Source organism: Neopsephotus bourkii, unplaced genomic scaffold (assembly GCF_033783945.1).
Source record: "Neopsephotus bourkii isolate Nb327-2 ecotype Australia unplaced genomic scaffold, CSIRO-AGI_Nbou_v1 NB_1628, whole genome shotgun sequence".
Taxonomy (NCBI): Eukaryota; Metazoa; Chordata; class Aves; order Psittaciformes; family Psittacidae; genus Neopsephotus; species Neopsephotus bourkii.
This window is the reverse complement of record NW_026902103.1, coordinates 151,592-168,168: the sequence shown is the minus strand read 5'-3', so window position 1 is coordinate 168,168 and position 16,577 is coordinate 151,592. Positions and strand designations below refer to the sequence as shown.

Sequence of the window (16,577 nt, the reverse complement as noted above, 5' to 3'; positions counted from 1 at the left end):
GAAACTTATCTGGTTTATGTTCCCAGTATGGTCACCACCTTTATACTTTGGGAGGTATATAATAGAAATGCTTAGCAATTACACATATTCTTTCTCCTTCTCGGGTGGTCAACCTGTGAAGGAGGCATTCTTTTACCCTCCCATTCCTCCCCCCAGAGCATTTACAGCATCATTTGAGAGTTTTGAATGGCCTTTTACTGCTATTGAGACTTGTTTGCTGATTGTGATGGGGATCACCATGTTGGCACGTATACAGAGTGTATTTTGGCCACAACTATTTCATCTGTTTTCAAAAGTTAAGCAGAGTCAGGTTTGGGTCTTGTCTGGGGTTAAACAACGAAGTAGGAGGACCAAGAGATTTTCTCTGAGGCTGGACAGCCATGAGTGGCAGGGTGTGTGGGACAGTATGGGCAAGTATCTAGGTCAGTGGGCCCCTCCAGTACTTTGGAATTTCACCACCGAACAACTGCAAAATCCAGAAGAATTAGTAAAACACTTAAATGAGGTGTGTGGTCAGTCTGGCCATACCAGAGACGGACAAATCATGGCAACGTGCTGGGGCTTGGCCTACGCTTACAGGACCATGTTCAATGCTTTCCAGCACCTTCAAAAGGAAAAAAATGTCGCTGGATCTGAGGGCAAAGCAACAGCCAGTACAAATACTCCAGCTCCAAGTACAGCAGCTACACCACCCCCAGCAACAAGTACAGTCGCTACTCAAACCACAGTGATAACCACTGCAACTAAACCAGAGGACCAATTCGTACCAATATCGGTTGCCCCTGTACGCAAGAGAAAAAGCAAAAAGGAGGCAGGAAGGTTAAAGCAAGATGAAGAAACAATGTGTTCACTACTCGATCCAGAACATGATCAGGAGTCATCATCACATGATGAAGAAGAAGAAGGAGAGGTGACTTCTCGACTTCGGACCTCAACCGAGCTACGGAATATGCGAAAAGATTTTACCCGTCAACCAGGGGAGCACATCATCACCTGGTTGCTCCGATGCTGGGACAATGGGGCCGATGGTCACGAACTAGAAGGTACAGAAGCCAAGCAGTTGGGATCACTTGCTAGAGAAGGGGGAATTGACAAAGCAATTGCAAGAGAGAAAAAGTCCCTCAGTCTTTGGAGGCGGCTCTTGGCAGCTGTCAAAGAAAGGTTTCCATACAAGGACGATGTTATGAGTCGTTCGGCCAAGTGGACTACTATAGACAAAGGTATCCAGTCTCTGAGAGAATCAGCCATCGTAGAGATGATCTATCACATCAAGCTGAATAACGGGAATATACCCATAGATCCAGATGAAGTCGAATGTACACGACCCATGTGGCGAAAACTTACACGGAATGCACCATCATCATACGCCCATTCATTGGCAACAGTAACCTGGAATGACATAGTACCACTAACAGTGGATGAGATGGTTCATAAACTCCGCGAGTTCAAAGACAATCTCACCCCTTCCATCATCTCAGCTGTGGAAAAACTGTCCCAGGATCTCAAACAATTGAGGGACGATATATCTGACTTATCCAACTCCTCGCGTGTACCAACACACATTTCAGCTATTAGCAAAAGGCGTCCCACTGTTCAAGAAAGGAGATACAAGAGGTATACACCACGGTCTACCCTATGGTTTTACCTGCGGGATCACGGAGAAGACATGACAAAGTGGGATGGAAAACCTACTTCAGTTTTGGAGGAACGGGTGAGTGAATTGAAAAGAGGAGCAAAGGCCAAGACTGAGCGTCCCATGAGAGCTACGGCTTCAGTCTCTGGTGAGCAGTCTCCCAGGTGGAGTGGAAGAGCTGATCTTACTCCAGCTCCTGTGATAAAGAAGAATAATCCCTTTCAACATGACTTAAGTGTCCAATCCTGTGATGACTATTAGAGGGGCCCTGCCTCCAGCCAGGTGGAGGTAGGGGACAATCGGATTTACTGGACTGTGTGGATCAGATGGCCTGGCACATCAGTCCCGCAGAAGTATAAGGCTCTAGTAGATACCGGTGCACAGTGTACCCTGATGCCATCGAGCTGTCAAGGGGTGGAACCCATCTATATTTCTGGAGTGACAGGAGGATCCCAAGAGTTGACTGTACTGGAGGCTGAAATCAGCCTGACTGGGAGAGAATGGCAAAAGCACCGTATTGTGACTGGCCCAGAGGCTCCATGCATCCTTGGCATAGACTACCTCAAGAGAGGGTACTTCAAAGACCCAAAAGGGTACCGATGGGCTTTTGGTATTGCTGCTTTGGAGACTGAAGAAGTTGAGCAGCTGTCCACCTTGCCTGGTCTCTCAGAGGATCCTTCTGTTGTGGGGCTGCTGAAAGTCGAAGAACAACAAGTGCCAATTGCAACCACAACAGTGCACCGGAGGCAATATCGCACCAACCGAGACTCCCTGATTCCTATCCATCAGCTGATCCGTAGACTGGAGAGTCAGGGAGTGATCAGCAGGACCCGCTCGCCCTTTAATAGCCCCATATGGCCAGTGCGAAAGTCTAATGGAGAGTGGAGACTAACAATAGACTATCGTGGCCTGAATGAAGTCACACCACCCTTGAGTGCTGCCGTACCAGACATGCTAGAACTTCAGTATGAACTGGAGTCAAAGGCAGCCAAGTGGTATGCCACGATTGATATTGCCAATGCGTTTTTCTCAATTCCTTTGGCAACAGAGTGCAGGCCACAGTTTGCTTTTACTTGGAGGGGTGTCCAGTTCACTTGGAACCGACTGCCCCAGGGCTGGAAACATAGCCCTACCATTTGCCATGGACTGATTCAGACTGCACTGGAACAGGGGCAAGCGCCAGAACACCTGCAATACATTGATGACATTATAGTGTGGGGCGATACAGCAGAAGAAGTCTTTGAGAAAGGGAGGAAAATAATCCAAATCCTGCTGAAAGCCGGTTTTGCCATAAAACGAAGTAAGGTCAAGGGACCTGCACAGGAGATTCAATTTCTGGGAATAAAATAGCAAGATGGACGTAGACAGATCCCCACAGATGTAATCAACAAGATAACAGCAATGTCTCCACCAACTAATAAGAAAGAAACACAAGCTTTCTTGGGTGCAGTGGGGTTCTGGAGACTGCACATCCCAAATTACAGTTTGATTGTAAGCCCTCTCTATTACGTGACCCGTAAGAAGAATGATTTTAAATGGGGACCTGAGCAACAACAAGCCTTTGAGCAAATTAAACGCGAGATAGTTCATGCAGTGGCCCTTGGACCAGTTCGGACTGGGCCAGATGTAAAAAATGTATTGTACACCGCAGCTGGGGAGAATGGCCCTACCTGGAGCCTCTGGCAGAAAGCTCCAGGAGAGACTCGAGGTCGACCCCTTGGTTTTTGGAGTCGGGGATACAGAGGATCTGAGGCAAGCTATACCCCAACTGAGAAAGAGATACTGGCAGCCTATGAAGGGGTTCGAGCTGCTTCGGAAGTGATTGGCACCGAAGCACAGCTCCTCCTGGCACCCTGGTTGCCCGTGCTAGGCTGGATGTTCAAAGGCAGGGTCTCCTCTACGCATCATGCAACTGATGCTACATGGAGTAAATGGGCTGCACTAATTACACAACGAGCTCGAATAGGAAATCCCAGTCGTCCAGGCATTCTAGAAGTCATCATGGACTGGCCAGAGGGCAAAGATTTTGGGATGTCACCAGAGGAGGAGGTGATGCGTGCTGAAGAGGCCCCACCATATAATCAGCTGTCAGAAAGTGAAAAGCAGTATGCCTTGTTTACTGATGGGTCCTGCCGTATTGTGGGAAAACATCGGAGATGGAAGGCAGCTGTATGGAATCCTCGACGACAAGTTGCAGAAACTGCTGAAGGAGAGGGTGAATCGAGTCAGTTTGCTGAGGTGAAAGCCATCCAGCTGGCCCTGGACATTGCTGAACGAGAAAAGTGGCCAGTACTTTATCTCTATACTGACTCATGGATGGTGGCAAATGCCCTGTGGGGGTGGTTGCAGCAATGGAAGCAGAGCAACTGGCAACGCAGAGGTAAACCTATCTGGGCTGCTGCACTGTGGAAAGATATTGCTGCCCGGGTGCAAAACCTGGTGGTGAAGGTACGTCATGTAGATGCCCATGTACCCAAGAGTCGGGCCACTGAGGAACACCAGAACAACCAACAAGTGGATAAAGCTGCTAAGATTGAAGTGGCTCAGATGGACTTAGATTGGCAACATAAAAGTGAATTATTTTTGGCCCGGTGGGCCCATGACACTTCAGGCCATCAGGGCAGAGATGCAACATATAGATGGGCCCGTGATCGAGGGGTGGACTTAACAATGGATACTATTGCCCAGGTTATTCATGAGTGTGAAACATGTGCTGCCATTAAACAAGCCAAACGGTTAAAACCTCTTTGGTATGGAGGACGATGGTTGAAGTATAAATATGGGGAGGCCTGGCAGATTGATTATATCACACTGCCACCAACCCGCCAAGGTAAGCGCCATGTGCTTACCATGGTGGAAGCAACCACCGGATGGCTGGAAACGTACGCTGTGCCCCATGCCACTGCCCGGAACACTATCCTGGGCCTTGAGAAACACATTTTGTGGCGACACGGCACCCCAGAGAGAATTGAGTCAGACAATGGGACTCATTTCCGGAATAACCTTGTAGACACTTGGGCCAAAGAGCATGGCATTGAGTGGGTATATCACATCCCCTACCATGCACCAGCCTCTGGGAAAATCGAAAGGTACAATGGGCTGTTAAAAACTACACTGAGAGCAATGGGTGGGGGAACTTTCAAGCATTGGGATACACACTTACCAAAGGCCACCTGGTTGGTCAACACTAGAGGATCTGCCAACAGAGCTGGCCCAGCCCAATCGGAACTTTTACATATTGTAGAGGGGGACAAAGTTCCTGTGGTGCATATGAAGAATTTGCTGGGGAAGACAGTCTGGGTTATTCCTGCTTCAAGTAAAGGCAAACCCACTCGTGGGATTGCTTTTGCTCAGGGACCTGGATACACTTGGTGGGTAATGCGGGATGATGGGGAAGTCCGATGTGTACCTCAAGGGGATTTAATTTTAGGGGAAAACAGCCAATGAACTTAATTGTATGTTGTTGCCTGCTGTGTAATACTTTAATAGCCCATCAACCAGATATCTTCAGGCCACCAGCGACTAGCCCTGACTTCCCTCCAACCATCATCCCAAGAGAGAACGAACTTTGACAGAACCAGACAAGTTCTACAGCAAGGGAATGATCAGCATCAGCAGGCAACGACCCAATACTGCACACGGCCTCTCCTGTTCTGAAAGACTGTTACAAGAGATGGCGCCTGACATCATGGACCAGATGGAATCAGCAGCTTTATAGGGACTAGTCTTTGCACTAAGATAGAAGTGCACTGAGATCGGAGTGATGGTATATTGAAAATGTAGGATCTGAGCATGACGTGAATGGTATGGAATAAGGGGTGGATAATGTCCTGGGTTTAGCAGCAGCAGTCATTTTTTCTCCTTCTTGGTAGCTGGTGCAGTGCTGTGTTTTGACTTTCGGGCTCAGAACAAAGCTGATAGAGGTGATGTTTTGGTTTGGCCAAGGACTTTGCGAGTCTCATGCTCTGCCGGGGAGGAGGGGAGGCCGGGAGGAAGCAGAGACAGGACACCTGACCCAAACTGACCAAAGAGGTATTCCATACCACAGCACGTCATGCCGAGGGGGGAACTGGGGGGGAACCCGGAAGGAGAGGGGGTCGGCCGGGTCGGACTGGTGGTTCGGTGCGTGGTATTGTACTCCTTTCCTTTGCTGTTTTCTCTTATCATTGTTGTCGTTGGTGGTAGCAGTGGTGATTCGTATTGTACCTTAGTTACTAAACTGTTCTTATCTCAACCCGTGGGAGTTGCATTTCTTTTTGATTCTCCTCTCCGTTCCCCCAGGAGTAGGGGGAGGGCAAGAAGGGGGGGGGGAGTGGGTAACAAGCTGTCTGGCTGTGGGTTAAACCACGACACGTATTTTTAAAAGAATGGAAATATCTATGTACCTTAGAAACCCAAATTAAAATTCTACGAAAATGATTAGGATTTAGGAATCTAACTTGCTTAGATAAAATCAAAAAATCCTAATGGGACCCTACATAATTGCAACATTAAGCATATAAGTATTTTTTAAAATATTCAGTCCCAAATGATATTCATCAAGAATAACATTCTATTAAAAAACATCAAATTACAGCTTACTACTTTCAAAACTGTAAAATAAAGTCCTCTAATAGTGTAAATCTCTTGTGTTAATAACAGTTGCCACCCTAAATGTTTATTGCCTAGCAGAGTCTGACTCAGCTCCACCTCAATTTTACCTTTATGCTTCTGGATAATTTCTCTAAGGAGCAGACATTACTGCTCCCCTACTGTTTCCCCATTCTTCTTCACTTTCCTTATCAACTTGAGAAGCTTTACATGGCAAGTTCTGCCTGTGTATTCACAGAAGATTTCCCAACAGTTTATGTGGGCACATCTGCCCTATTAAAATAGCAATAAAATATTTGACATGAGCTTCTAAACAGTAACTGGATCAGAGTCGGGCATTATTCACACAGGTTAAACACTATCTACTTTAAAAAAGAATGGTGTCCTAATCTAGCAGCTACTGGTAGGCTCAGGAAATGTTTGAATTTGGCATCTATGCTTATATACAGAATGTAACACCTGCCTTTATATACAAACAACACAGGCTGAGTCACTACTGCCTGCTATCGCTTTCTAGAAGGGAGGAGACACTTGAACATGTCAGAGGTTATATGTAAGGAATTACTATACTGATAGGAACCTCAAAGGCAAATCTCCTTTGAGATAAATCTCTTGGAGATAAAACAAATCATTGTATAGCCCTAACTGCATTATCAGTGTCAGTACTCTACCAAGAAAGGAAGACGCAATGTAAGGGTCTTCTCTTCTGCTGAAGTCATCTGCAGCTGTGTATCAAGTAAAATTTGTTCATGCTGAATTAATGTACAAATACAGATGACCACAGTAAGTTCAAAAGAAAGAAGATCCGGCCCAGTGTGCACTATGGATCCAAATCTCTGCATGTGTTTTTTTTCCTACACATTTACGGTGTCTCATCTTTACGCTGACCACTAATTTATGCGCACAGAATTGTAGAGTGGTTACGAGTGGAAGACAACTCCTGTCAAGTCCACTCCCCCTACTTAGGGAAGAATTACCTACAGGGTTGCCCAGAGCTGATCAGTCTGATTTTTAGTGTCTCCAAGAATGGAACTTGTTCCAGCAATCAATTGCCACTATAGTAAAATAAAACGTTTAAGTAGAATTTGCTGGGTTTCAGTTTATGGCTATGTTCTTTTGCCCTTTCACTGGTATTGCATTCTAAACTCCTTCTCAGAGGGGAGTTTAGGTGTGGTTAGATCCAGACAGTCTCAGACTTGGTCAACAATTTGCATCTAAAGGATTGTACGACTGTCCTATCACTTAGCTAAGATTTCAAAGTTTAGCATGCTATTAATCACTTACTTGCGAGTAAGTTGCAACTTACTTGTTGCAAAATGGAATCTCAAACTTGAGAAGTAAACCTGGGAGGTGTTCCTGCTAAAGAAGAGATCTTGGCATGCAGCCCACTGGTGTACAGGAGAGCTCAAGAGGCCCTGGACTGTCCACTACATATGAAGATAACTGACCCATAGTCATATTTGCAAAGCAACTACAGATGCTAGTTTTTATCCAAACTTTAATTGAGTCAGACCTTGACCAGCACTATGGCTGGTGGGCACACGTGGGCAAGTTTCTCAAATTAACCCTTGGCTATCATGTTGCTGTTTGTCTCCCCTGAATTCACTTTGAGTCTGATGCAGTCATTACAATCACCACTGGTGGTAATCACTTGAGCAGGGTTACAGGAAATAAAGGTTGGGCTGGGAAGGGGAGCATATCATCACAACTGGATACCACTGAAAAAAGCGTAGCCAAATATTTTTCATTCTCTCCCATTAGGTATTGATACACAACATGCCTCCTGATCCTTCTCTTCTCCGGCTTAAGCAATCCCAGAATTTGAGTTTTAAAATTCCAACTCCCAATCACCTTCAATTACCTAGAGAAATGTGCTGTTGCAGAAACTGATTATTTTTTAAAAAACAACCAAACAAAAAGCCTTTACAGGCTGAAATTCAAAGCTGAAATTCAAACCTGCTCTGGAATATCTGACTGACAAAAACATGCACACTTGCAGTACAGCCAGTCTTGTGTTAGATGCTACACCTTCCAACAGTGAAAACAATCCCATATCATGTCCCTTGAGATCAGTGATAAATTGTACTGAATTGATTACAGGTTAAAGGAATATCCAAAGCAAAATGAGGAAAAAAATGGAATATTTCCTTTACAGGATACACATTAAGATCAACTCTTTCGTACAAGAAAAGAGACAAATGAAATAGAGCATGACTTGGAAGGAATAAGAAAGGTAACAGAGAAGATTCTGTAGCAGGAGATGTCGTTAAAAAAACTGAACTTCAGTCATTGAAAGATATAGAAGAAATACCGAATGTTCACTCAAAGAATATTTCAGCTACAGACAGAAGCCTCAAATCACGGAGAAGCCAGGCACAACGGGGGAAAAAAAGAAAAAAATAATTAATTTTATTGCAGGTAGTTACAGGTCAGTACAGCTGAACAGACACCATAAAGATGCCTGTCCTGTCTAGAAGAATTATTTATCTTTCCAATACCATGAGCTAGATAGCACTTAGTCCTGCAGAGACATAAAAAAGCATGCCAAGCGTCCTCCTACCTCTTTTCTTTCTTCAAAGTTTTTTTCAAAAAGGTAAATATGCCCTTCATAGGGCATCTGCAGCTCCCTGGTCCCAGACACTAAGGACTTCCTATTAGCTGTCATGTACATCCTTCAATCATGTTTTTTTTAGGATCCTCAGCTTCTGTTTCTTGAAGGTCTTATCTCAGTGGGGCTCTGGTAAACTACTAGAATAAGATGCATGTAGTCAGATACTGTTAGCAGCCAGTCTGGTTTTGACAATAGCTCAAGTTTTGTCACTGCTAACTTACATCATGGTCTTCATTGTCAGTCTGTTCATGGTCCATTTGCTTTGACATTTCTATCTATTTGGTGAGTTGCTTCCTCCACGACAGATCAGTTCTTGTGCAATCTCTTCCACAAGCTTGCTTGGCGCTATGTTTATTAGACTCAGTTTTGATCCACAGGACATTATTCTATACCAGAGCGGACTCTGTGCTAACTTAGTGCAGACTTCACAGGCCTAATACTCTTACGCACTTTGGTTACACTACTGGCTAAAGACAGCTCATTTTAGCACAGGATGAGCTGGAAAGCCACTTTCATCGCTTCTATCAGTTGCACCACCGGTTTGTGTGGTCTCTACAGAGCCCACAGGGTAAGCTGTCAATAGACTCACAACCAACTGACTCCAAGACATACTTTTGCCTCAGGAAAAGAAAAATCAGTATTGCTCCAGAACAAGGACATTTTCATCTGCTTCTAACATAAAGGAGTTTTCTCCAATGACAGACTTGAGTACAGAAGAGAGATCAGGAGACGTCTGCATGACCAAGCAGACACTATAAATGCTGAAGCTATTTCTCCTGTCTGAAAGGAAACACAACCATCTATCCCATTAATTTGGTACAACATGACCCTATATAGAAAGCAGAAAGTTTCAGAGCCTTCTTATCTCCTCTTCTCAGGTTTAATTTTGAGAAAGGCTGCTTAGGCAGTTCCATTCAAAGTTACCAGTTGCAGTTTCATAACCTGAAATGACAATACAGGTAGAAAGTCATAGAACGGTCATCCATTTAAAGGTGATACCAGTTTTACACAAAATAGTTCAGCACTAAGGAAAATACTTGTTATGTAAAATCAAATCTTATTTTTAGGCCTTAAGTTCCCTTCTGATATGCTTCAATCGGCCTAAGCAGAAATTAATACAGAAAAAAAGATCCAAACTTGAAGATTTCCACCCTGCGTTCTTTGAATTGTCTTTGTTTCTTATAAACAGCAAACTCAATAAAATAGAATGCTAAAGAACAATGCTCCCATGAGACTTAAAGGAGTAGAATCTTGGGACGTTTCTGCTGAGCAAAGCTCAAGAATAGGCATGCGGCAGCTTCCAAGATTTCTACTTTTAAACATTTAGTAGCTATACAATCTGGAAAGAAAAAAAAAAAAAAAAAAGCTTTGGCTATTGTTGTATGGCAGCATGAAATACCCTGAGCAGATGAGTACAAGATGAAAGATTGCTGTTAGTAAACTGCATACATTATGGTGTCTCACCTTTGCCAGTCTGACAAAGCAGCAGAATACCCATTATACTTTTTCTTCAGTAGAAGGTAAAACAGTGCCACCAACTGCTTTTCCAGGGTATGCCCTTGCTTTTTAAGACAGCTGTAGAAAGGCTGGATTTGATACTATGCAACTCAGCCAACTCACACAGACTTCCCCCCTCACTCCAACACTGGATACTTCTACCAGGTTACACATCTACAGCAATATTTCAGTCACTAATAAAGCTGCACAAAGGAAAAAGTTCTTCTTTGTACTTGCTCCAGTACATCTAATCCCTCCAGATAGACAAAAGGCTGAATCACAGAAAAATTAGTGGTTTTTAATTCTGGGAACAGGAGATTCTTTGACTTTACGCATCAGCTTCCCACAGCCACTACTTGTAGGCAACTTGGTTTTAAGATGAACCCAATGCCATATTGCAGCTGCTGTAAAGATTGTCTGTGGGGTCAGAAGACCCACCTATTGTTTCCAACTCTTTTCATTTTGCATCACCCCTTTATCAGACTAGAAAACAAGTATCAATCCCTCACTTTTCAACTAGGTCAAAGAATCATAAAATACCACATTGGAGGGGGCATCAAGGATCATCTGGTCCAACCTTTCCTCGGCAAAGATCATTCTGTATAATCACAGATCACTCTTTATAATCAACAAGCCTACCCACCAGTTCATCTTCTGTTCCTACATGGAACATTCATTTAATACAAGCATCAGCAGTGATCAGAACTAGTAATACTCAAGCATTGTTATAAGAAAGACTGCTTAAGGACTTACTTCCGTTAAAAAGAAACCAGCACTCATGCATACCCTGCTTATCTAGTTTACCTTCCACTGAGGGAGAAAGCGGCAACTGTAGTTCATTCCAACGTAACAAAGTAGCAGTCAAGTAAGACTGTGCAACTACTTCATTCTTCCTTAGCAAAATACTCTGAGCCAGTTTACAACAGGAAGCAGGATCCCAAATGACTTAGGCTGAAGAATGTGCAGGCAAGTATTTTCAACAAGAGTCCAGCATGACTCAAGAATTCTCTTTAAAAACAACTTAAGCTTTTAACAAGAACCCTGGAAAATTCCAGAAAGGTTAGTCACAGTGTATGGAACTATATCAAGGTTCCAAGTCTACAGGAAAACTGTAAACCCCAAATACATTTGAGAGTTCTCTCTGTGGTTCCTGAGGTGACAGTTAAAAAATGCATATGCATGCTCACAGTAGAAACCTTGGAAGCAAGTTTCATCATGTTTACAGTACTGCTTGAAAATGTCTAAAAATTTCCTTGCTATGTAACTAAACTGCCAACTATTCACTTTTAAAAACTTTTATCCACTTTATGTTAACTAAATTGCCAAATACTCACTTTTAAGGAACAGTTTTTATTCTGATCTCACTTTCCCTTTAAAGTAAGTAAGCATTTAAGACAATTAATTTCTTTTCAGGCATAAAATCAGAAATTTTTCACTGGTGCAAGTATCCAGACAACAGTTACCCAGCAACAACCAGATGGTCATATGAATTCATACTTTACTGTGATAGTTCAACAGCAGAGCTATGGATCTCATAGAAGAAAGTATTCACATGACCTAGAATTAGTACAATACAATTCTAACATCAAATATACAAGAGACATTGAGGTATTCTAGACATTTATTTTTCAGTGTACAGTATTACACATTAAAAATAAAGCTCAAGTATATAGTGTTTTCTTAAACTAAAACTAAAGCATATCCTAGCCCATAATTCACGGAGTTACATTGAAGTTCAGGCACGCAAACAGGAATACCGGATTGTTTAATGATTTACAAGTCTTTTGGTCCGTTCAACAGAAAACGGACCAAATGAAGCAGAACTTCATCATTAAAGCCTTTCACACTCCCATCTTCTACAACATCATACAATGGCTTACTGTCTGTACCCCAACAGATATTCTTCCGAGGGTTATTTTCAATAGTTTCTGCAGTTAGTGCTAAAGTATTTAGCTGGTAACAAAAGAAAGCAAAGTATTTTCCATCAGTCACTACAGCCTGAGATACAAAAGGACGGGTCACATCTGCTTCACTCCAGAATCCTACAAAATAAACAAACAACACTAATTATACAGGAAATTTGTATCAGGACATGCAACTAAATCCCAATCCTGAAATACAGAAAAATACTTGGTATCTGCAACAGCAACTTGGCAAGGCAAGATGTCCTGTCTGCTTTAACAATACAAGCATTCTTGATACAGACTGGATAAAACACAAATACCAACCAAGGGTATTTCCAAGATCAGGGACACAGCATCATATTTGCATTTTGCACACAATTCCCTATCAGTGACTGATAAAAACCCCACACTGAGCAGCCAAGTTCTTAGAAATTACAAATACATCCTTCAAGTCCTTCAAGTGACCTAAGGGAGAACGACACTGCCCTGTTGAGAAGTGTGGAGCAGCTAAAGGACATCTGTTTCACAACAGAAACATACATACGTATGCGTGAGCATAACTGGCCCCACTGATCAGCCAGTCAATACTATGAACACTATGCCAGTAAGTATTGACTTCAAATAACTCTCACTAAGCATTAGTAATCTTTTTAAAATATTTTCCTTACTTATTTATGCATGTGTGCTAGCACACACAGTAATATTCTTCAAAAGTATTTGGTATCATATGAAGTGAATAGTGCTACAAACTGTTACACAACAAAGAAACGGCTTGATATCTACCACCCTTCTCCAGAACAAATGTCAGTTAAGTGAATGCACGACTGAGACTTTTGCACAGGCTCTTAATGTTATATATAAAAAAATATTTTTCTTCATAATTGATTTCCCTTGAGCCAAAGTACTCAATGACGAAATCTTAAGTAACTGCCCTGTATAAGCTCTGCTTCATTCACTGGTTCAGTAAAATTTAAAATAGCCACTTCAAGGATGGTCTTCAGAAGAAAAGGCATGAGAAAAAGGTGATGAGGAGAAAAGGTTAGAGAACTTCAGAGGAGACATTCATTACCAATTAAGTTTGCTGTCTCACCTTGATACATTGCCTGTGCTGCTGTCCAGGCAAAGAGACTTGCAATACCATTAGCTCGATAAGCAACTTCAATCTGATCCTCAAGCTGCGCTTTTATAAACCTCTCCCGCTTTAGTTTATCAGGAATAAGATGAAACTGGGTATGTCCATAACAGCACGGATCTGCTACCTTGGATCCTGTGTTCCCCAAAATTAAAAAAAAAAAAAAACAAAAAAACCAACCTGTGAGTCAGTAACGATCTTCATTATGCATACAAACACATCTTCACTATCAAGACTCCTAACAACAGGATGTTAGAACCTCTACTGTTGATCTGAATAAATGTTGAGATTCCTGTATTTCTGGGTGAGACTGGAGGGTTTGTTCCACTCTAAAAGGCAGGAGTTCACATAGTAAAATGACTCTGAGAATATGAATCAAAATTTGAAGCTAGTTTTCTGCCAATTTTCTATTCAACCCACTCCTTCAAGCAAATCTGGTCACAGAACACCATACACACAGGTGGATGCTTCTCCCCATTGCCTAATGACACAGAATCTCAATAGAGATTTATATACTACACAGATTTATATAGTATATAAATAATATACTATTGTTTTCTGTTGACTGGAGTAGAAAAGTCAAGGGGGTGTTTTGGGGTTCATTTTTTTTATCAGTTTTGTACACAAAGCTAGTTAATATTTCATGACTAGAAACTCTTACCTATGAATACCTTGTTTTCATACTGCCTTTTGAACAACGGCAGTTTGGATGGTTTGTGATCAATAACAGGAACATCTCCAAGATTTGCCTCTAGTGGTACAACCTTGTAAGAAGAAAGATAAATCATGAGCTAAGTCATGCTTCTGACACCAGGCCACACATATGTCACTTTCTGGACAGACAGCAGAACGTGTGAGTCTTGCTTACATACAACATTTACATAACTTTAACTAAAGCTCATTTTTCGCAACAAAACTTCTTGTCTTGTGATACATGCTAGTACATGCATCTTACATTGATGTCTGAATTTTCTGCAATGTACAAAAAACACCGTGTGAAATGATGCTAACAAAGCTGTCAATTGGTACCATCTTCAAAACCAGAATCCACTTCTGCAGAAAATCAGCAAAACACATTTCTAGCAGGTATCAATAAACTTGAACCAGCAGTGTGAGTTTACACATACTCAATGTTTTGCACTAAGTAACATTTTTAACTGCCTACACACTTCTTCCAAAATGCCAAGGTTTGTAACTTCTGAATAACTAACCTCAGCAAATTGTACAATTAAGTTAGCAAGAAATGCTCAGCATTTACAGAAAATGAAGCATAGTTTTCTGTCTGTGGTGGCAACCGGACAAAAAGAGACCCTCACAGGCCATACTATTACCACTGTATAAACATATAAAAAAAGACTGCAATAATTAATCAGCTTCCATAAAACTGAGCATTTGAGAAAACAAGTGTTAAGCAGTAACAGAGTAAGAGAGCTCACGTTCAGATTATACATGCTCTTGCACCATTCTTTTCTCCTCCATTTCTCCCATCTTATTATACCCCACTAAGAACATTCCACCCATTTCTTATTTTTGTCTCATTTTTGTCTTACAAGCATAAACTAAAAACTCCATTTAATGAAGTGCAACATGCACTTTAGTTAAAGCACAAAGATGACCTACTTGAAGTTCAAAATACTGTCTCAGTACCTACAAAGCAGTTACAAGAAGGTAGGAAGGCCATTAAGACCTGAGAAACGCATTATTTGTGCTATACGCCTGATTAACAAGGTCCACATTATCACCTACTGTATGGTTTCAGCAGCTGTCAGAAACATATGTGAAAACACATGGGATAAAATTGCTGTTGAAAATATACACACCTCTGGAAGTTGCTTTGGTACGCGTATCTGGAGATGTGGGTTATCATCTATCTGAAATCTCACAGGATCAATTCTACCCTTTCGGTGCCCACGATCAATAACTTCCTCACCATGATGCCAGTAATAGTTAACTTCAGGCTTTAAATCTGAAACAGAACAGAGGAATAGACAGAAACGCCCCTCTGCATTCAGTACTCTCCCAATTCTTGCTCTGTAGCTGCAGCAAAATAGAAAAATTAAAATCCACTCGCACCATGTGGGACAATGGAGATGAAGTAAGTTATTAGTAATGGTCTGAACAACTGTATCATCAACACGGGTCCACAGACCGGCACCACCGTCCCAGGGCTCCCACTTCCCCCTCCCTCCCACACCCATCCCCACCGAGGGAGGAAGCAGACAGCAGCGGATTGCGACAGGACAGGAAGGCGGCGAGGGTGGACACGAGCTGCGTTAAGAAAGGGCCTGGCGTATGATCCTGATCGCGGTACAGGAACGGCCGCTTCTTTTTTTGGTAGAAGCTCTCCTGAAGGAGGGCGTCGCAGGCGAGGGAGCGCAGTTCGCCAATATCCAGGCTCGGCATCGCTCCCGCCGCAGCCTTCAGGGTTTTCGCAGCCGCTGGGGCCTCCGTTCCCGGCGCCGGGGCTCCGGCGGCCTCGGGTGCCACTCCCGCCGCGACCTCCGGAGCTTTCGCGGCCTCCGGCTCCACCACTCCCGGGGCTTTCACGGCTGCGGGCGGCGCTCTCGGGGGCACCCCAGGCACGAAGACAGTCTTGGTGAAGCTCTGGTACCAGCGGTCGGCGTTGAGGGCGAAGGTCTGCGGGTAGACCATGTACTTGGGCCGCTGCCGCAGCCCGTACAGCCGCAGCTTCTCCTCGACCGAGGCCGCCGCGTGCACCCGTTGCTTGAACATCTCCAGGCGCCGCCGCTTAGCTGCCTTGCTGTTCGACGTGGCAGAAGCCACTATGGGCGGGTAGAGCGAGTCGGGGGGCTGCGGGAGAGCAGAGGACTCGGCCTGCGAGAACCAGCACCGGCCGTGCCACAACAACCTCCACCGCCCGGGCGCCGCCATTTTGCAGAGCCAAGGGACAACGGAAGATTACCGTTCGGCAGCTAGAAAATCTGATTGGCTGCTGGGGAGCACGTGAGCGAGCCAACCTTCCAATCGGCACGCTTCTCCGAGAGAGCGCGCTGCCGGGACAGAAAGGGGCGGAGCCCTTGGGGAGTCCCGTCTCTGGACGGATCCCGATCTCCCCCACAGCGCGGAGCAGCCTCTGCGCATGCGCCACAGGTCTCCCCATGGCTCCTGTGGTAAGGAAACTACAGCTCCCAAGAGGCACCCCGGCGCGCCCGGATATACCAGCGGATTGGGGGTGTACTTGTGGGGGCT

At 43.8% G+C, this 16,577-nt stretch overlaps 1 protein-coding gene across 1 annotated transcript; it reads right to left on the bottom strand.

The window, feature by feature from the left end:
- Positions 1–11,936: 11,936 nt before the first annotated feature.
- Positions 11,937–16,330, bottom strand: MRPS30 (mitochondrial ribosomal protein S30). The gene is made up of 5 exons (XM_061373120.1): positions 15,572–16,330; positions 15,188–15,333; positions 14,029–14,131; positions 13,326–13,502; positions 11,937–12,373 (listed from the first exon to the last, which is right to left on the bottom strand). Exons 1-5 carry the CDS (start codon positions 16,257–16,259, stop codon positions 12,105–12,107), a joined length of 1,383 nt encoding a protein of 460 aa, XP_061229104.1. The 5' UTR covers positions 16,260–16,330; the 3' UTR covers positions 11,937–12,104.
- Between the last annotated feature and the right edge of the window lie 247 nt (positions 16,331–16,577).